The sequence below is a fragment of the Sinohyriopsis cumingii genome, chromosome 13 (assembly GCF_028554795.1).
Source record: "Sinohyriopsis cumingii isolate HCF-2022 chromosome 13, ASM2855479v2, whole genome shotgun sequence".
In the NCBI taxonomy this organism is placed as follows: Eukaryota; Metazoa; Mollusca; class Bivalvia; order Unionida; family Unionidae; genus Sinohyriopsis; species Sinohyriopsis cumingii.
Window position 1 is genome coordinate 23,842,033 of NC_142973.1, and position 22,074 is coordinate 23,864,106.

The window sequence follows — 22,074 nt, forward strand, 5'->3', positions numbered from 1 at the left end:
AAGATTATAATTACATTTATGGTAAATTCTTTGTAATACAACTCTTCCTCAATCTAATGCTAATGTTATAATTACATTACGGTAAATTTTATGTAATACAGCTCTACCTCAATCGAATACTGATGCTATAATTACATTATGGTAATTTCTACTACCAGTAATTAACCTACTTGTATTGCCTTGGTGTAAAAGGCCAAAACCAAGCCTAACTAAACCTCTTTAATGAGAGAGCACCATTCAGCAAGATGCATTCATTCATCAGGTTTAATGATTTTAAATATTAGGCTAAACAAAAAAAAACGTTTCTTGTCGGCTGACCATACCGGTTTCTCACTGCCAACCCAAGCACTTTTCCCCCTCTGGTAAAAAAAAATCATAATAAATATGTTTTAAAAAAAATAAAACAACAACCTGCCTACCGTAACTTTAAAATCAGTGCAAAAGGAAACATTTTTTCGTGGCCTTTTCGTACAATGTATGCACAAAGCCTAAATGAAATTAGCTAAATGCAAAAACTTATTTAAAGTCTGTAAAATGTGAAATGTTGGTCACAGTGACTATTGTACATATGTGGCACTATCAGATATATACAATTATCTAGTTTAAGAATTCTAGCTCAAAATATGGATCACAATAACATACTTTTGGAGGGTGCAATATAACTGTATTATATAGGGTGCAAAAACCCAAGCTAAATGCAAAAACTGAACCTAGAATGTAATTTACATTGTAGGCAGATCCAGTGTCATGTACAGAGTATCCGGGCTTTTGTCGGTGTAATATTTTATGGAGTTCTGAAGTCCCCCACCATTGAATTTTATAAGGTCCTCATAGGGTGTTAAAGGATCTGATTTTAAAGTTACTACATTATGTCGTGTGTGTGTGTGTGTCTAAGTGAGAGAGAAAGATTGAATCAAACCACTGTATGCAGACACAATTCATGATCTGTACACGAGCATCAGCATTGTTATGCAGATGGACTATAGGGTTCCATGCTACCAATTAATGAATTTATTTAAACTAAATCCAGACATTATTCAGCGGCAGCTGACCTTCAATCTGAATTGCTGGAAAAAGCAGCATCACCTCATGGCATAAAGAACACATCTTAACTTTTGAGCGAAGCATATATCACTGGGAACTGTATAGTACATGTGATGGTAAAGGTATACTGCTCTTGTCTTAGGTGATGCTGTTTTCCACGTAAAATTTTGACATTTAAATCTGAGGTCAGCTACTGCTGAATACTCAGGTGTTCTGTTCTGACAAGGGATTAATACTAAAAAGTAAGTGTTTTAAATGAAGGATTGTACTTACAGTCCAGATACAAAGATCTGTTGAAATAAATTCATTAATTAGTGGCAAGTGGCCTGATAATCCGCCAGCATAACAAAGCTGACATGCTATTAAGAATCATATCTTCATAAGGTTGTTCTCTACCACCAGTCACGTCAGGAAGAAAATTAGAATAACTTGTTGGTCTAGTGACCATGTTATGAAATATCTCGATGGGCTTAAATTCTTAAATACTGACAAAAATAATGGATTATTATGTCGCAAGAAAACACACATATTTGGGTATATTTAGCTCTTATTTGTGGTAGTGTATCTGGGAAAATCGTCCCTCCCCATACTATTTCCATACTTGCTGTTTGTACCGCTATAAAGATTTTAAAAAAACGAATGGCATCAAGGATACCAAAAATGTACAAAACATAGCCAATTCATTAATCAATTTATAATTTTTCACTTGATTTATCAACAAGCAGTCCCAAACCATGCCTCCCTAACTGGCATTTCAAATCAAACAATCACCATATTTGCATGGGCAAATCTATATTTCCAGGAAACAGATATGATGTAGTTCAATGTTGCAGAAAATCTCAATAATTCCATAAATGTTAGTTGCATCTCTCTGAACAAATGTATACAAGAGTTTTTCCTTTTAATTTGTACAATTTGTCTAGAAAATTAAAACCAGACACTGCATGCAGATGACATAGTTTTTACTAAACTTTACTATCCTAGAAAAGGTTAGTGAGCAGTCTGTCTGCTTGTTTACATCAAAAGCATGGGCTTAATTTGAAAAGTATATAAGTTGAGATTGTTAGGGGCACCTTGGCAACTATCAGGTTAGAAATTATAAATTGATGAATGAAATTAGTTTTGTGCATATTTTATTTCCGTGATGCCTGTCATTTTTAAAATCGGTAGTGGAGCACAAACAAACTGGAGAATATTATAGCTATGACCATATACATGACTGAAATCTTGACTCACTGGTTATTTGAAAGATCTGATGGAAGGGTAGGGTTGCCAAGCGGATGAAGCGAAATATCATGTAACCATATGGTTCCAAAGTTTTGCCAATATAACGTTCGGCCGGTTTGTGCACAGACGTCAGAATCAAAATCCCAGATAAAAGGACAAACATCGTGAAAACAGAACACAATGCTGCTTTCAACACAAGCCGGATGTAAATCCAAGCCTTCCTCCCGTAATTCTTGCCAGACTTCGTTTGATTCTTTGGCGAAACAGTTGAATTTTCTAGGGCCTTGTCGATACATCGATTGATTTCTTCGTCTGCCATGCCCCATTCTTTCCCTAAACGCTGCAGTTCTGACATATTCTCTTTTAAAAAGAGAATATAATCATTTACTTCCCGATCCATTGCTGTCATGTTGTTCATGAACGATGTGTTCAGGGCAGGTGGTCGTGAAAAGGTCAAAAGGTCATGGCCTCATTTTCGCATCCTAGCAAAGCAATCGATTTTAAAGTGTGCAATTAATTTTAACTACAAGAATATTATTTATTTTTAGTGTCCATTGTTTATTAATAAAATTAATTTTAAAATGGATATTGAAGATTATTTTTGTTATAATTTATCACAGGGAAATTTTCCTGGTGATTTTATTATCCGCTAGTTTTCACTTTTACATCAGTAAACAAGCATGGCGGCTGCAGAGTGACAATTGAATGTAATGCCGCCTTTGTTCTTGGGTATCTCGAATTACACAGGGATCGGATTGCAAACTATACCCAGCCAGATGACAAATAAGTCATTCAACAAATAGTTTCATAGAAAAACACAGTGTATGTTTCACTTTCTCGTGATAAGTTTACATGCAGAAAAGAACGTCTGGTTGCATTTTGAATGCAGTTGCATTTAAAGCGCGGAAAATGTGAAGGGTGTAATTTGACTTGGGGTTCGCATTCCAACCTTTAGTAATACAATTATACTTTTAGAAAGGTAGAGAGTTATTCCTAGACAAAAAAGCTAGCACGTGTAAGTCAATCCTTTAATTTTGACGTATACTAGAATCGAGACTGCGTTTTAGACCAGTCCCGGTATGGTAAGTTGAACTTTTTAGAACAGCTTGTGCTGCTATTTAGTGTCATAGAAGCTTTCAGATACGCAAATGTATTACCTAGATCATGCGTTTATGCACATTTTCAAAGACGCGCTGGTTGTTTAATGTGCACATGCACTTAATGACGTTTTTTCATATGATTATTCCAGGTTTTGCCATTTATTATACAGCGACATGCATATGTTGATTGTAAACAAATTATGGCCACTGATATTAGGTGTTACAGCTCTGATGCCTTGAGAGCACACCACAACCTGGCTTGCTGGAGTCAAGTAGGGAAATAAAGCAATATATGGGTCTGATATACTTCGTCATTTATTGTTAGAAAGCCATAGTTCCACACTGCATCAGAAATTTCATTCTGTGTATCAGTAGTTTTTCACTCAGTGTCAGTACCTATTTCCGTTCACTCAAAGTATTTAAACTGACTGGGTACTTTGAGCTATATTTAATGATGCTGACTTCAAAATTTACACGTAAGAAAGATCATTTTAGTCCTAGTTCTACACTGTAAAACATATGACAGTTTTTTTTAGTGCTACATCTTACTGCAGAAATAATGGCCTTGTGTAGCATGTTCCCAGTTTGATTGACAGGCGAATGAGAGGTAATATTTTCAGGAATATCTCAGACACTTGGCAGCTCATATCGATATTCCTCCAATAATTTAAATCTAATTTATTTTACTTACTTTGCTGTCTTTATCCTGATGGAATCAAAATCTGACAGTAGCAATAGGTATTCCAAGCACTTTTATGATATCAGCAAATACAATTAAAAGCAATAAGCTGTTGTTACCATCCTTAAGATCTTAATAGGAAAATAAAATGTTGAAAAAATCATTAAAGTGGTAAAATACTTGTCAAGATATGACTTTTAAAAGTTTTGGAAGCACTTGTGAAACTTGTGATCCCCACCAAAGATGAAATTACCATCTTTGGATGAGTAAAAAAATAAATAATTTAAAGCTATACAACAGTGTCATATACTGCAAAGCAGGGCTCGAATTTAACACAAATTTCTTTGTAGCCAGAAGGACTAGTATATTGAGAAATTTACTAGTCCTGCCAAATTTTGACTAGTCCTGGTCAAAAAAACAATGTTATGCAGCTTTCATGTACGTTTGCCGATTCAGTTTTAAAGTTCGAACAACTCGCAACAAAACTGGATGTTTTCTGTGTGTTTGTTTTAGCGAATTGTGTACACCAGTAATACGAGATGTTATAGTATAGCTGACGCGAATTATTTAAAGCAAGAAAAGGAATGGCACGCGGTCCTTTATATAAGAAAGTCAGAGCAAGAAACACGTTTCAAAACACGTGTCTTTGCCCCCGCCCACAATTAAATGGCCTCTCCCTAACATAGACTTAACTTCAGCGGATGTTCTGCATGATCAAAGCAGTGGCTATTGTAAACACTGTTATAAAATATTAGCATGAGAAGATAGTGTTAGTTTCAGCTTGGAAAAGGTGTATTCCCATCAAACGAAGCCATCTGACACTCGGCTCATTGTATTTAACAGCTCCAATTACGGTATCATAAGTCGTAAGTTTGGTAATAGTTCCTAATTAATTGAACCTGAATGTATTGTTGAAATTAATCATAAGGCGGAAAATTTTGAAATCTTAGATGCCCATGCTCAGAGATTTTAATTCACAACAAATGTACAGCATTCTGCTTGGATATCTCCATGTGTATTCAATTATTTGTTCATTCTTGTAAGGGAAAAATATAAAAACTATTCTTATCATCATAGAAAAAGTAGTTGTATGGAAAGGATGTGTCAGTAACGTAATCGTAATAAATTGATTTAATTCTTACAATTATTTCGATGGAAATGTAAAATATGTAGTTTCCTGTTTGTGACTGTTGGATTGTTTGGGTAGCGAACAAAACAAAAGAACCATAAACAAGAAACGTGCAAACTAATGTCTTTGAATAGTTTTTGCCATGTTCTTTTGTGTGGTATACTGCTTTGTAGTTTGTTACTGTGGTCGAGTGAATAAAGTGTGATACCACGTCATTTTTTCATTTAATTCGTTATCAGATTAATTAGGATCAATTACCAAACTTCCTTTGATAATTTCAGGACCATAATTTGCGCTGTTAAGTGAAATGCACAAAATCGGATGGATTCTTGTTATAGAAACGCACCTTTCCGAGGCAGAAATTGACTTCATCTTCTCAGGCTAATATTTTATGACTGTGTTTACAATGACCACTGCTTTGATTCTACAGAACATCCGCTAAGTCAAGTCTTTATTAGAGAATGGCGTAAACAAACGCTGACTATTGATAACCGAAACTTACTAGCCCATCGGACTATAAACATTATGAAAGTTACTAGTCCGACAGGAAATCTGCTTGCCTCGGGCTAGCGGACTACCGCTAATTTTGAGCCCTGCAAAGTTAGGAAAATTCCTTGTTATTCAAGAAATGCAAGCACTACCATCATACACAATAAATCCTTTTTACTAGGTTCACTCTTGAAACAGTAAACTACAGAGGGCGGCCTTACTAGAAAAGCCAGAAATTTAGCTTTTCCATGACTTTGCAACCTTGCTATAATAAGGCTATGACATTTAACCCTTTCAAGACAACAGACCCAGAGGTCTCGCTAGGATTTTAAAACTTGGAGTCCAGGACTCCCATTGTGTTAAAAATAGAAAAAATAGAGTCCCACCATCAAAAGTTGCAGTCCCTTTTTTTCTATAGAATCAACACAGACATGAGTGCATCTATTTTTAGATGGAGAGGTTTTTGTAATGTAATCACTCACTTTAATATAGCTTCATTACAGCAGTCCATTGACAGGATCGCAAATGTATGGTTTATTTATTTGTCTACGTCCTTGTAGTAATTTTAGGCAATGGTTAAATAGTATCTGATTTGCTGTTTTTGTCCGTATTTTCACAAATCACAAATACGTGTCAAGTCAGAAAACAGCTTTGACCTTAAAGCGCATCTTGCAAATTCCACAACATAGCATTGTCCCATATGTTTCTGGCCTACAAAATTTGCATTTAAAGTTAAATCTTTAATAAAATAATGCCTAGGCTTTGCTTTCAATGATTTGTATATTTTTCTGAAAATATTTGCCCGATGATTTATGAAAATAGACAATCTAATAAACTGATACATCCCAGACTTAGTGAAGTCCGCCATTATTTCCCGTTAGGCTACTGGTTCACTTACAGTTTCAAACTAATTTTATGACGAAATAGTGTACAAGAGGCAGCTAATATATATCCATTTGACCGATTCTGATCTTAAAATACATGTTTGTGTGTTTTATCGTCAAAGGATATTGTGCAGGAAATTGATAGTTGCTACCTTACTCGGAAAAGGGTTAATGGTCAATCAGCTATCAAAACATATGCTTGTGAATGGGCAAGAGTTTGTTTGTCAACATAACTGATATCAAAACTAGGCCTAGCTACTGATGTATTGATGAATACATTTTGCTACAACACTAGAACTAACCGGGCTAAGGCGAGGGGCATTAAAAAAAAAGTATGGTCGGTCAATGTACCTCTTAAATAGCTCTTGTTCATCCATCAGTGATACTGAATTTTGTCAATCCAAGTAAGGACTTATTCCAAACACTAAGCTGGGCATCACACACTTTCTTACACTTAGCTACTGTCCTATCCAAACTATCACTTCTAGCAACTTTAGCACTTTTGAATCTCATTACAATCTTCGTAAGTTTGCCGTTTAAACCCAAAATACTTATCCAAATTTAAGAATGGCATTTTGTCTAAGTCTCAACATGTCTTTATTCTCGTGCACTACTTATTCCGATACATTTGGAAATGAACACAATAACGAGAGCTGAAGTTTATTTATTTGATGTACTTTCATAAATGACCACATGTACATCTCTGGGTCTTTCTGACTCTGAATTCAGTCCGTATAAATATCAGTACATTTCCCCACCTGGCCGCCAGTCAAAGCCTTTGAACTTGCCGCCCAGCTATTGCATCATGTTCTTTTTGATGTACTCTTATAATGGCAACATGTATGTACATCAAGGGGTCTTTCAGTCACTGAATTCTGTCATTATAAATATCAGCACAGCTATTTGATCAACACATTTTCCCACAAAGCAGGTGGCTGAAGCAGGGCTGGCATTGGATCTTTAACCTAACTTTAACAATTTTTCAGTCATATCGCTACGATGTTTGCAGTGTGGCAGTTTATTGTGATTTCTAGCACTGGGGCATCATGTCGCAGACATGTAGCATGATGTCCCACCCAGTCACATGATCCTGACACCAGGCCAACCAGTCCTAACACTAACCTTTTAATGCTGAATGCCAAGTGAGGCAGCTGTTAGTACCATTTTTGTAAGTCTTTGATATGACTCAGCCGGGGATCAAACCTATGACCTTCCTCACCCGAGGCGGACGCTCTAACCACTAAGCCACCGGAGCGGTTAATGTAATTTTAAAATAAATTATGTATTGTGTGCTGTGCAAATATGTGATAAGGATTAAATGATGGTGCCCATTGAAAAAATTAAAATTTACCACTATGCAATAAATTCATTAAAAAAGGATGAGGTTCAATCGTATTTTATGTAAATGACATATTCATTACCTACCTCAACACACACACATGCACACACACCATCCGAGGACTAATATCTTGAAAATGTACATGAAACACTGAGAGATAATACTGAATTCTGGGCGAAGAGACTAGAACAGGGACCGATTTGTGAGTGAAATAATATCCATTACTGGGGAGGTGTAAAAGATATTGAGAACGGTTTTCATCGGTCGTAACTTAAGCATTAGTTTTTCACACACACACACACCCACAAATAAATTTGCAAAGCAGAAATCGTAAGTAATTAATTTAAACATTAAGAAGCTTCCTTATGATTCAGTGAGAGTGAATTTTACATGCAGGCTACAGTCAGCATATTGACAAATCTGATAATATGTACATGTCTGGTATAATAGTTATGTACTGTACTGGTCAGTCCTCAAAGAAATTCTGTTTAGGCACAGGTAAAGCTGTACCATTTAATCAACCATACTCATAATCAGGCCGATTATTAGAACAATTGGTATAATCGGTATTTGCAGAAATAGTCGGTGCCGATGTAAATAAATTTCCAAGATATAGATTCAGTCATAACATTCATTTTGACATGGCTTGAATTTTAAATCAGAATTAAATATTGGAAATTTAGGAATAAACATTTAATTTGGGGGTTAATTGAAAGGCAATATATTCTTAAAAGTAAATACTTTTTAATACACTTGCTGGAAACTACCGCTGATTGTCTACACACAACATATTATCAATACCGTTCATGCACTCATCCCAATCACAGCAGCCAATTAGGTCTTGTGTGGCTGTTGAACTTCAAGCATACACATTAGCAGATAGCTAGGCAGATTAGGTAGCTAGCGAAATTTCCAACTACTATGAAACTATGACTCACTATAGTTAATCTGTTCTTTAGCCAGTCCTGCAATGCTGCTAATCAACGAATAGCGATCACACGCTGAAGCAGCTGAACGCTGACAAATATTATTCAGCATTGATATTGGCATACCAGCGACAATAACGTTACCCCTGGATACCCTAGCTGCTTCAGCGTGCGACTCACAGCGTGGTACATGCATCCATCCAGCCACGTGGACAACGAAGTAGTAACTTACTTGATTTAAAACATTGTTTCAAGAACACGAATCGATTGGATTATTAATATCGACTAGTGATTGTACACTATTAAGTATTCTACCAAATCTATACATAATGTCGAACTCGAAACACTCATGTTTGGTCTGGAATTACTTCAAAGTAAATGCAGTCGATGAGTCCAAAGCAAATTGCACACTTTGTAAAGAATGCATTTCCAGAGGTGGAAATGATTCTAAAAACTATATGATATCAAATCATTTCCAGCACTTGCGCTGCAAGCACATCATCGAACGTGGCCTGTTTCTGGCAGATAAAAAAGAAAACGATGCTGCACACTAACCTCAGCAGCTGCATCAACTCTTCGTACTCTATTGACGCCATTTGCATTTGACAACCTGAGAGCTATTATTTGGCACAAAGCTATTGCAGAGTTCATGGCAGTAGATGTGCAACCATTTTCCGTTGTTGAAGACATTGGATTTTGACATCTGAGAGCCACGGCAGAACCGCGCTATAAAATTCCAAGTTGGAAGTGCTTTTCCACATCTTTGATACCTGACATGCATAAGGCGATACAAAGCAAGGTGTGTGATTTAGTTTCTGCCCAATCTGACCTTAGCTTGTCCTCTGATCCGATCTCAGACCCATCCATATATGTTTATATTTTTGAACCAGTCATTGTTATTAAACAAATAATAATGAATTAATCTGTTTCATAATCGGTATCAGGAATTTTTATAATCGGTTATATGCAGTATCAGCATAACTGGCAAAAAGTGACATCAGTACAGCTTTAGGCACATGCCTCAGGGTGGTGACTTAAATAGACTCACAAGCCCTGACCGAAATTCCACAAGCCCAGACAGTTCATTCCTGTCAACTCTCAAACTGTGGCGGAGTGGTCTACAGCACTCTCCGTTATTGATCACTGCTCACCACTGTCTGCGTGGGTTCAAGTCTCGGATTCGGCTAATGTGGGTATGTGAGAAAGCTTGCCAGTAGCTTCTCATGGGTCGGTGGTTCTTTCCGGGGTTTTCCCGGGTTCTTCCTCCAGCATTAATACTGGCCGCCATGTATAGCCTATCGTGTGCTGAAAAATGGTGTTTAATCCTACAACTCTCAAGCTCGGAGAAAACCTTCCTGATTTTGGAGGTATTTCCACACCTACCTCCCGATCTCGTGATATCTTCTGATTTTCGCAGAGAACTCCTGATTATAACATTGTGTCTGTCAATTTTAATTTCACAGAAACAAAAAGCCCAAACCATACATAAATAGATATAACATATGCAATCCATAGATGCCATATTCCATTTTATCACTTGTGAATATTGTAGTGACAAAATAATTAATACCACACAAGTTTTTTCTTCAATAAATAGAATGTTAAATTAAACATTATTCATGTAAATTTCAGATTTTTGAAAACCACTACAGCAGTATTGTAGTAAAAGAAAAATGTCACCAATTAGCTTAAATTCCATAAATGATCACTGTGAATGCTGTGTAATTTTCTCTGCAAACAAATATCGCATGTCTATTTCCACCCGAGAAACTCAGCCAGTTAACACTGGACATTCATCTACCATATATGTAAAGTTTAATTACCATGATTAAATTAAAAGAAGGAATAAAACAAAATATACCATGCAGTATATGTGTCCCCAAAGAATTAAGAATAAATATTGTAAGTTACAACAGAGTAGGGCATTGTTTATTTGCCAATCAGTTGCTGGTGCTTACATACACAACAGTCAGACATGGTTTCTTTGAAGTATGTCCGATGGGCAGTCCTTTTCACATGATAAATGCAAGGATAAGAATTAACTGTTAATTAATCACACTGGCTCTATTGCTTGTGTATGTAAGTCAAAATTTCAGCTATTATGCAGTTTAGCCACAGCTGACCAGAATATGAGAAAAGGGGTTTGTCCTGGGGGATAATAAGCATATCACAGGGAGAAATGATGCATCCCATGGGCACTCGCACATTGGGGCAAATGGGTGGGGTCAGTAGTTGCCCCCCCCCCCCAATTTCTATTGTCAGGCAGTTAATGTGAAACTTTGATTTTATACCTGACTTCTTTTCTTTTAATTGCTGCTATTTAACTGCACAAGGGATAGTTTAATATCAGTTCCAATCATTACAGATTATCGTTTATACATGCTACATGTAACAGGCATAGACTGAAAGTTTTTTTATATTATTTTTTATTAGATTACTGAAAATTGTGTTTTCTCTCAACACGATCGTGTCAGGGGTTTAGAATCATATTTTTAGCAAAGCTTCGATTTGATTAAAATCAGATCTCAATTTCACCTAGGACAGTGATGATTTGATTGAGATTGTACCCTGTTAAGGCATGTATCTCAACATCTTGAAAATACATTTACTCATTTCATCAGTGCAAAGTTTCCTCAGGGATTTTTTTTTTTTTTAACAAACCCCACGGACACCTCACTTTGAATATATGGGCCAGAACAAAAATTAGAGGGGCTATATGATTTTTTTTAGCACTGCTGGTGTAGATAAAAGTTCTGTGAGTTCATTGTTGCATTATGTGGTCACTTACTCGGCCTTCTGCTTATTTTTGTAACTCACATGTTTTCCAGGATTTAAAATATCCAGCGGTATGTCTGGAACAGTGCGAACTTTAAGTCTAATCCTAGCATTTGCATATCCCAGGAGCTGCCAATTTTTCAGGATCCCTCTCATAACATTCCTCTGAGAAATGTAATAAGCACAGAGTGCTGTATGGTATTGCTTTGAAATCAACTCACTTGTAATAATGTATCCATACTTTTTTTATGCCTTTATCTTTTGGAAAAGAAAGAAAAATCTTGTCCACAGCTTTTTCTTAATGTGCTAGTACACCCGTAAGTGACGCAAAATGGCATTGTCTTTAGGCATTGTCATTTACTCTGGCAACTGTGAGTTGAGATGCTGGAGTCGCTACTATGACATCACATCACGAAAGTAACTGAATAGGTGTGGAAATTTTGCAAACGAAGTCACATAAATTCAGCTCCTAGAAGATGTGCCAATATTTAAATATTTAAATATTGGCATTATGGTCGCAGATGATACTTCAGAATAAGGGTTTCTTCTAAAGTGCTTTAATTATTATTATTCTATATTTCCATTGATTTCTGGTCTCTTTTCAGGGCAAGATCAGGGCCCTTACCCCATTCCTACCTTGCAAAAAAACCAAAACATACACACACAAATGTAGAGTCATTTGTCACTTGATATTTGATTCGTTTATTCTTATGCATGTTTATTGTGTATTATGAACACTTTGAGTAAATAGAAACAGACTTTTGCTTTGGGGTCCGTTTGAGCAATTTGGAGCCATTTTGAAAGATTCCCCCTTCCCCCAACGCTTGACCTACTTAGGCTGTGCTCATGCATGGGGTAACTATTGGAACTCGTGCAATAATATTTCACATCAGACAATTATGAATGCAATTTAGTTGTAAATTGTTTGATGTTAATCTTTTGTTATCGTTCTTTTCATTGCTGGGTGCAGTAATACTGAATTTCATATGATACTTAAAGTATATTTTGCAAACTGCAACAGAAATAAGGAAAATGAATGCATCCATACATTCCGATAACATAAATATTGAGAGATTTTTAAAAAATAAGATTCGTTACAACAGATGTACTTGAAATGGGTCCATTAGCACTTTTGTTTCCTGTTAAGCAGAGGAGTTTGTAATGAGCAGTAGAAAGCACTAAACCAATTTGAGCTAATGTAGAGACTAAACTTGGTTTACTGCTGCTGATAGGTCTTTTATTTGCATAGTCATTACATCATGTTCAAGAAGTGTTGATTTGACACCTGTCATTTTATTGAGAGAGAGAGAGAGAGAGGGAGAGAGATGAGGAATCAATCCCATGTTTTCTACTGAATCCATTTTAGCAGCAGAGCAGTATACCAAATACAGAAATTGGCTAAGTACTATTGAAAGAAATTGGTTTGCACATTTTATTTTGTTTTCCTAAATAGCCAATCACTCTAGTAGTCACAAACAGGAAACGTATGGAAAAAACTAAACATCTTAGATCTGTATTATGATTAGGTTATTCGCGCATCATTTCAGTATGACTGATTAGTTTTTTCTATCATGATAAGAATATTTTTTATATTTTTCCTTACAGCAGCGATCAAATAATAGGACCCGTGGATACAACCACAAAGAATGCCTTAAATTTGTTGAACATTTAAGATTTGACAATTTTCCACATTATTATTCATTTTAACGATACACTGAGGTCAGAATAATTAGAAACAATTACCAAACTTACAGTGTTAATGACAATAATTTCAGCTGTAAACTATAACGCACCATGTTTTTTGATGGCTTTGTATTAGAAACGTGCCTTTCCCTATGCTGAAATTGACATTGTCTTCTGATGCTAGTTTTACATTGTCACTATCTTAATTTTTATAGAATGTCTGCTCAAGCTAATTCATTATTAGATAGAGACTATTTAAGTTTCCAAAGTGTTATATTATTTGAAACAGTCTTGAGATGAATGAAAGAAAAAAAATATGCCTCAGTTACAAAGAAAAATAAATGACCAGTCCCATACAGTTTAAATGCAGTTAGAATTGAATTGATGTTCACAGCTGCATACATATACATTCAGCCTTATAACTGGGTCATTACTTCTCAATGACCAAACACATGGTTCGCACTTAAACATAATTCAGAATTTATTTATTTTTTGATAATTTTTTTACAGAAGCAGTTTTCATCGGGAATTTAAATGTACATATCTAAGAGGATTTCTTTTCATGTTTAAACAGTTGCATAACATTGCACTGTTCGAGAGGAGATCAACAAGGTCTCATTAAATCTTTGCACAGCTTTCTTAAGTTTTTTTTTAATAAAGTAAAACCATGAACCTGTTGCAAAAGGTGCTAATCAGCCTTTTTGTAAATGAAAAAGGTACAGTAGTGTTGGTACAGTTTTTGAGGCATTGTGACTATTAATATTTAAATTTTATTTGGCATCATATCTATTACATAGTCTTAATTATTACTAGGAAATGTGTACAATCATCTGATTACAATATATATAAATTGGCCTCTCTTCCTCAGCCTCGGAAGAGCATGCTTGCAGTTGTCATACATAGTAAGCCATGCCTATTTGATAGAGACCACATCCACTTCAACATGAGAAAGCATGTTGTGCAGAGCAGTTCTCCACGAACTGCCATGGCAACTCTGTCAGGATGCCTGGAGAGATGGTGAATGTTTTTTTTCTTTATCCTCTTCACCACCACAGTGTTACATGGGGTTCTCAAAATAAACATGAGCTGTACTGTATTTGTAGTAATGTTAGGCATTTGTTAAAAAGTATTTGCTTTGCTGCCTTTTTTGTTGTATTTTCACAAAAAATGAGTGAAGTCAGAAAACAACATGCTTCTCGAATTCAGCAGCAGAGCATTTCCCCATTTGTTTCTGACCTGCATAATTGGATTTTAAAACTACATGTTCAGTAACACAATATTTAGACTTGCTTTCTATTAATTGTATATTTTCCTGAATATATTGCCTAATGGCTTACAGAAACAATGTAATAAAGTGGTACTTTGCAGACACAGCGATGTCGTCCATTATTTCCCCATGACGGGTTCACTTATGGTTTCAAACTGATTTTATAACCAAAATATTGTACGCGTGCCAGTTAAAATATTCAGATCAGCAATTCTGTTCTTAAAACTTAGATTATTATTTACATTTGTTTATGTTTCAAAACCCAAGTTTGTATGTTTTTATCATCAGAGGATAACTTGTGGAAATCAAGATAGTTGCTAACTATCTTTGGGAAAGAATTAATGGTCATGCAGCTATCAAAACACATGCATGTGAATGTGCAAGAGTTTGTTTTTAAGTGCAGTTGATATCAACACCAGCTGTTTGAAGGATTGATGCCTACATTTTGCCTTGAGCTACAACACAACATTGGAACTAAACTGATTAAGGGTGAGGGAGCATCTCAAAAACTACATTTATTCAATGTACCTCTAAAATAATCACAGGGCAAAGCTGTATTCACTTTCCTAACAGAAGAAGGTGAAATTTACATATTTTTAGATGACTTAGTCACCCACTTTGCTTTGTAGTGTGCAGTTTGATTAAAATCAGATCTACCTTCCTACATGAAGATGTGAGTGCAACTGCTTAGTAGTCATATTCTGGTGACCTTTTATTTAACTAATGGAAATGCAGCTTTCAGAAATCTGAAAGGGACTTCAACTGATTGGGTGATAAAATTAGAGATATGGTAATGTCATAGGTCACCAAAAAAAATAGTGGTCGATGTCAGAATGGACATATATATGGGCTACCAAGTGCGTGAGATATTCCTGAAAATTTTAATTCTCGTTACAATGTTAGTCTACATCAGCACACACTATATAACACCATTATGTAGCCAGTAAGACCGTGACACCCAAAACAAAAATATTGGGGCCAATGTCTTACATGTGTGACTAAGATTGAGCCATGTTATAGCAGGTATATCTAGATCTTAAAAATATATTTCCAACATTTCATCAGTGCAATCAGAGTTTTCTCTTACAACTTTTTTTTTACAAGCCCACTGGGCACATCTTTCAGAATACAGGACAGGCCTGATCCATAATTTTAGGGGCCCCGAGCATCAGGCTATCAAATTTTTGGAGCACTCTCATCATGTAGGATGGTGAAAATCTGATTTTAATCAGATTGGCTAGTGTGTAAAGATGTCATGGGGTAACTGGGCACTCCGGTACCTGCCTGTTCATAATTACCTGGGTAATAAAATGAGCCATAGGGTACTCTTTTAGCTCATTTAAAAAAAACAAAACATGTTTCCAAGTTCAGATCAAAGATTTTACCTGGGGACATCAAAAGTGCACGAGACACAGCATAATGAGCACAGTACGAGGTTATGTCATGTGACTGTTGGCTGCTGTACATTTATCCATTGTAGACCTCTGTCTACTGATGTTATATTTTTGATGTGTGCAAACATTTGGCCATGCACATTAAATAGTTTCCTTATTTTCTATTTATAGTGACACATTTCCAAGAAAACACTTTTATTTAAAATTTGAAACCATGTGTCACAGATCCAATATATTTTGGTACACACTAAGGTTGTGGACCAGTCTATATTGAGAAAAATGGTACCAAATATTAAGTGAAAGAGTCCTTATCGATTTGATTCATTTTGAAAGAAATTCAACAGTAATACATCATTCAGAATTTGTGGACTTTACGACCATTCAGCGAATGTTACAGTAGACATGTAGACTAGCTAAATATGAGTTAGATTTTCCACCCTAATAAAGTGTTAATGCCAGTTTAATGGAACATGAAAGTGATGTATCTTTTGTTTTGTGCTAACTGCAAATGGCCACTAACATCTTAAAATATATTAAGAAAATGTTTTCACATGAGAATATTTGTAAATTCCTAATATAATGAAGTTGTTACTTGATGGATTAGTACATTGGTATGATAAATGGACACATTTTATATACATCTTAACCATACAAATGCTGCTGCTGCTTTTATTTATTATATAGTTGTAATAGATTTATGTTAATTATTATCCAGATAATAAAAGAAATCAGTTAAATATCGAAGTTGTATATCGAATTTGTCGGTCCTCTTAGATGAATTACAAGTTAATGACAGCAATGCTCTGTCAGGCAATATTTGGAAACAAAACCTGAGTGTCGTCTTCCAGCAATTATTTTATAGAAGACGGGATACTAGACCATTGATCCCTTACCAAATTTGATGTTAAAATGAAGCGTTTCAAGTTTGGGGTATTTGTCCCACAGGATTGGCTGAAAAGCATATTGTTAGTCTTCACCATTTGTTTCCACCAGGTAAAGATGGTTAATTAACTACATAGTCCTTTTAACAAGCGATCATTACATCATGCCTGGAACATGCATTTTCAGCAATAGTTGGCTGCAAGACAAAGAATTCATTAAGTGGCTGAGAAAAGATTTGACTTTGAAACATAGTGCTTTGCATGATGTGATAAAACAAAACTGCACTTGTGCAGATTGTTTGGGGGTGCCAAAAAATATTAAATACAAATTATCTAGTATTTGTTAAGAACGAGAACACACTTAGTTTTCAAAAAATTTATTATGAAACACCAAAATAAAAATGAAATTTTTACAAATGATTGCATGCTATGTTTTCAACACATCATGAAGCACCAGAAACCTGTCACCATTACAGCAACTCACAGAAAACCAGATTCAGTACGTAGAGAGATCACATGTAAATGTAGTTATCATGGAATACTAATAAAATCCATGTTAACATGTGCTTTCTGCCTGATGAATCTCTCAATAAATTAAAGACATTGTATTCTAAATTTTCTGAGAAGAGAGGAATCATCTGTCAGTTTTATGTGGGTAGAACTCAATATAAGGTCAAATAAATTTGCTACAAAAAATGCTACCAAATGCTAGCACAGTGGTTTCGGCGAATACCAACTTTTGGATATACAGTGAGCTCAGACCTCACACCCAAAAATAGATGTAAGATTATCAAAAATGGGTTGGAAAGGTCAGAGGAAACTCTGACTAAAAGACTGTAAACCAGACGAACTTCTCAAACTGTAATTGTAGTGTCATTGTCTTAAAAATCCCTATTATGATTAACCATTCTGTCTTTAAAGGATTAGCATGGTGAAGACACATACCATATTTTGTTTAAAGGTCTCGTGTGAAAACCCACACAATACCTATGCCGCTATACTGAGAGATCTTCTCACCATGCCTTTACTGCAGCACTGTCTCAGATTATCCTTGGAGTTACAATACATAATAATCAATGTGAATGAGGTCTTTGTATTTTCAACTTGTTATTTTGGGTTTTATTTTCAGGATTAAAGGCCTGTAAAAAATGTTTACTGAATCATCTTTTGTTCAGTTAATTTCTGAAGAATCATTGTTTTTCTTGCAAACTTATTGTGAATGTTTTCAAGTAACCTTAGTGTTTTTATTTAAAGCAAGATTTGTACTTTTTAATTATTTATGATTGTGATATTGAAGAAGGAAAAGTGTTGTCAATCTAGATATGCGTCTTACATTATTTTGTTTGAAGGACTAATGAGGATTCATCAGGGACTAGTAAATTTCTCACTCTAAGAGTCATTCTAGCCAAAAATAAACTGCAAAATTGTACATTTAATGTTTATATATTGTGCTCACACTCTAAAGGTTGTGGGGTTGGTGCACAAATGGGACACCTCAGGTTGGTTGCCTTTGGACACTCATGGCATAAGTATCAAGTTGCCAAAGTCCAGAACGTAATATAGCCTTAAAGTGCTCAAAGTGCCGTTAGAAGCCAACCAACCAACATCACAGGCCTGGACCAAACTTTGTCAAAGTCTTGCATCTAAAGAAGGCGCCTGTTGATTTTCATGTCACTAGGTCAACAGTTCAGGTCACTTTGAATGAAAAATTGTTTCTGTGCAGAAATAATAGTTATATATCACAGCAGCTTTGGTAGATTGTTGGAGTTGTGATCCATTTTTGGGGGCTTCAATCCCCAAGCAAGTCAGTCTGGGTTAGCTACCCATATAAGCCAGTCTGGGTCAGCTGCCCATGGGAAAAGCACTTGTCTCCCATTGCCATGGCATGATATAGTACTGAACTTTTAAAATGCATATTTTTCAATTCAACAATAGCAGTGCAAGATATTTTGTTATCTTCCTGAAAATTGGTCCACCTATTGAAGACTATTGACTGTCTTACAGAGGTTGTGTTAGGGTTGGTGGGCCTGTATCTTAAGTTTGGATAATAGAAGCACTCTATTGGAATTTTTACTTATTCCCAAACATATCAAAAGAGTTTTCTTACAAATAAAAAATCAGCTGTGCCTTAGACTAAATCATACAGTTGTCTCAATAGTTGATTCATGTAAGCAATTAGACTGAACCAGATTGTGTCATTGATGCATATCTCATGCAGTGTAAACTGCTGGAGTTTTTTTAGGCTGTAAATCAATGGATAGGGCATTGTTTTAAAGGATTATTAAATTCTTAAAAGTTGTCCAAATCAAACCAGGCCCAGCTGCTAAGTAAATTCCCTAACTACCTTTTGCTATCAGAAGATATTTCGTGACTTAATAATTAGATGTGAGACTAAGCACTCTTTTACCTTTGTATTTCACTTATAATTTAATCCCCAATAATATCAGTAGATTATCAGATAATAAGACATTTGAAAATGTTCTATATGTCAGACATCACAATCTGATTCTCAAAAGGATGTCTTTTTCTGTCATTGCCAAGTTCATGATTTTTTTAATAAAATTTGTTATGAAAGAGATGGAGATGTACAGGGTCAATGATAACGGCAAATTCAGGTGAAATATTCTCCACTGAGTCTTTTATTTCACCTAATCATACCCAGAAAGCGAAGTTGTCTTGCCTTGATTTCACACCATTCCTCCCACCCATTTTTGTTTCAGTTTAGTACATTGTTAAAGTTAAACATTGTCTTGGTAGGAAGTTGGAAATTAAAAAAGCTAAAGTTTTTTTAAATCTGTAGTCAGTTTTGCTGCTGATTTGATAATGTCATGGAGTTCATGGTGAAATTCAAATTTGAGTTCTTGTTGCCCAGTAGGAAGCGAGTTATGACTTGGTTCATGTATCCCAGTTCATTACTAATGAACTTAATCATTTTGTCCAATATTCCATCTTGAATATGTAGAAAAAGAGGAGTTCTAATTTGGAAACAGTCAACAATTTTCTATTTAACTTGTGCATGTGTATTTTTGAGGTTGCTTTCTAGTTCAGTAACTCATAAACAATAACTTAGTGGAGTTAAATGAAATATTTTAATATTTAGATTAAGTTTTGATATTATTTCATCAGTAATTATGATCATTTGACATGAAAATATGGAAAAACAAGTTTCAGGTTGTTATTTTGAACGTATTTCACTTTGTGCACTTGTTTCTTCCTATTTTTGTCAGGATTGACCCAGGCCATAGTTCTTGTAACTTTGTTTGCGGCTTCATTTTGGGGGAGGGGGGCTTGAATTAATGAGGGAGTAATGTATTAGAATTAGGCAATAAAAAAAAATTTTTATGAAGTATTTCTTTATCATGGGCTATTGCTTTTCATTTAATTTGCCTCTTTAATGCTATTTTATTATGAAGCATTTTTTTCTCAGTGGCTATTTTTTTTTATTTCATTAGATTTTACTTTTCAGGTGTTTTAAAATACATGTAACATGTTTGTTTTTATAGCTTTGCTTTGTGAGTCATAAGAAGAAGCAGTCTATGTAGTTTTCAGATACTTTAGTTGGTTTTGAGTATTCTGCACATAATTGTATCATATACATTATTTTTAAAAAAGTATATATGGATTTATTTACTCCAGCACAATTCTCATAATAGGGTGCTGATTAATACTTAAGGTTCTAAAAGTGTAAGTCTGAAGAATTGCAAAGAAACCATTAGGATGATAAAATCTTCCAAACTGAAAGATGTTAAAATTCTGTAGAAAGTATATTTTAAAACAGTTACTGGTAAAAGGTATAATATCTTGAAGTAGTTCAGTGGTTAGTATGCCAGACACACACATGAAAACGTTTGGATTTGAATCTAACCATTGGACAAGTTCAGGTCAGCTGTTGTATGTTTTTGTAAGGCAATTTAATCCCGTTACCTTGGAACTCTAAACCTTCTTGTGTTGCTGTACTATAACACCATCTCAAACCAAAAGGCTGTCAGGGTTGTTTTTTTTCAACACTAAACAGTTAAAATAAAAAAAAATAGTCTTGAATTCCAGGATTTTTTTTTCTGACAGTAGAGCATCAATCATTTTAGGGAATCTAGTTTATTTATCTATCTGGTAAACATTATGCAATGATTTCATTGCAATTAAGAATACAATTTCTTCTCTTCATTGATCAAACTGAATTTATAGGCAATACAAACTTTGGATCTTCTCCATAATGAACCCTATCTATGATATTAAACTTTTCATAAGAGGCCCCCTGCTGGCACTCACCTTTACAGGGCGCTCACCTTTACAGAGCACTCACCCATCTTACCTCTGTGGGGGGTTTTGTCTATGCTAGACCATGGAGAAAGCATGCCAGTAGCTTATCGTGGGGCGGTGGTTCTTCCTTGGGTTTTGGCAGATTCTTTCTCCACCGAATATATACTGACTGCCATGTCTAGACTGTGATGTGCTAACAAGTGGCATTACTGGTATACCTAAAAAAACAAAGAAACTTGTCATGCACAGAACATGCCTTTCACTTGATTCCCTTGCTATCCTTGAGCACATTTTTGATGGATTAGGACAGTCTATGGTTATGGTTAATGTTACATACTAAAATGATGTTATTTGCATAATAATATTTAAAATAGTGTTTAATAGGTCAGTTCAAATGAGTTGCCTTGACAAATGACCAGTAACCATTGTGCAGCTTGGCTTTGCATTCCTTTTAACATTTTTATCTTCTACCATTTTTATAGATGTTACAGTCAGTGCACAAACACTTAGCAGGTCACACATCAAAGCACAGTTGCCACTTCAGCCATTGCTTTGATGGTCATTTGATTTTTTTCCTATTTGAATAGAAGAGTGCATATCACACTTATGATGATTACACTAACTGAATTCAAAAGGTAAAATTGAAATGTGAATTTCACTTGATAAGACTTATTTAATTGGCATTTATTTCTTAAAGTGTTGCCACCAGTAGACACCAGGAAAATTTTCACTGATTGGTATTTTATTGTATATTGTTATTTACCGTTTATATTTTTTTTATTCAGAAATTTAACAAAATATCATTTGTATTTGAATATTGCAAATTTCATGGCATTGATATAGAATTTCTATGCACCCACCACAGTTTTTAATAATAAAATGAGTGTTATGTAAAGAGTTAAATATATGGAAAAATGTGTCTAATATCTGGTTGTCTTTGCTTTAATTATAATATTCTCTTAATATTTTAAGGCTGGGAATCAGTGGGGTTCCATAG

At 35.1% G+C, this 22,074-nt stretch overlaps 1 protein-coding gene across 1 annotated transcript in view; it reads right to left on the reverse strand.

The window, feature by feature from the left end:
- LOC149785059 (uncharacterized) overlaps window positions 1-2,730 on the reverse strand; it is a 33,885-nt gene extending 31,155 nt beyond the window's left edge. The window contains exon 1 of the mRNA XM_089978775.1: window positions 2,281-2,730. Within this exon, the coding sequence (XP_089834901.1) occupies window positions 2,281-2,689 (409 nt within the window). The 5' untranslated portion in view covers window positions 2,690-2,730. The remainder of the gene's footprint in view (window positions 1-2,280) is intronic.
- Window positions 2,731-22,074: the final 19,344 nt, after the last annotated feature.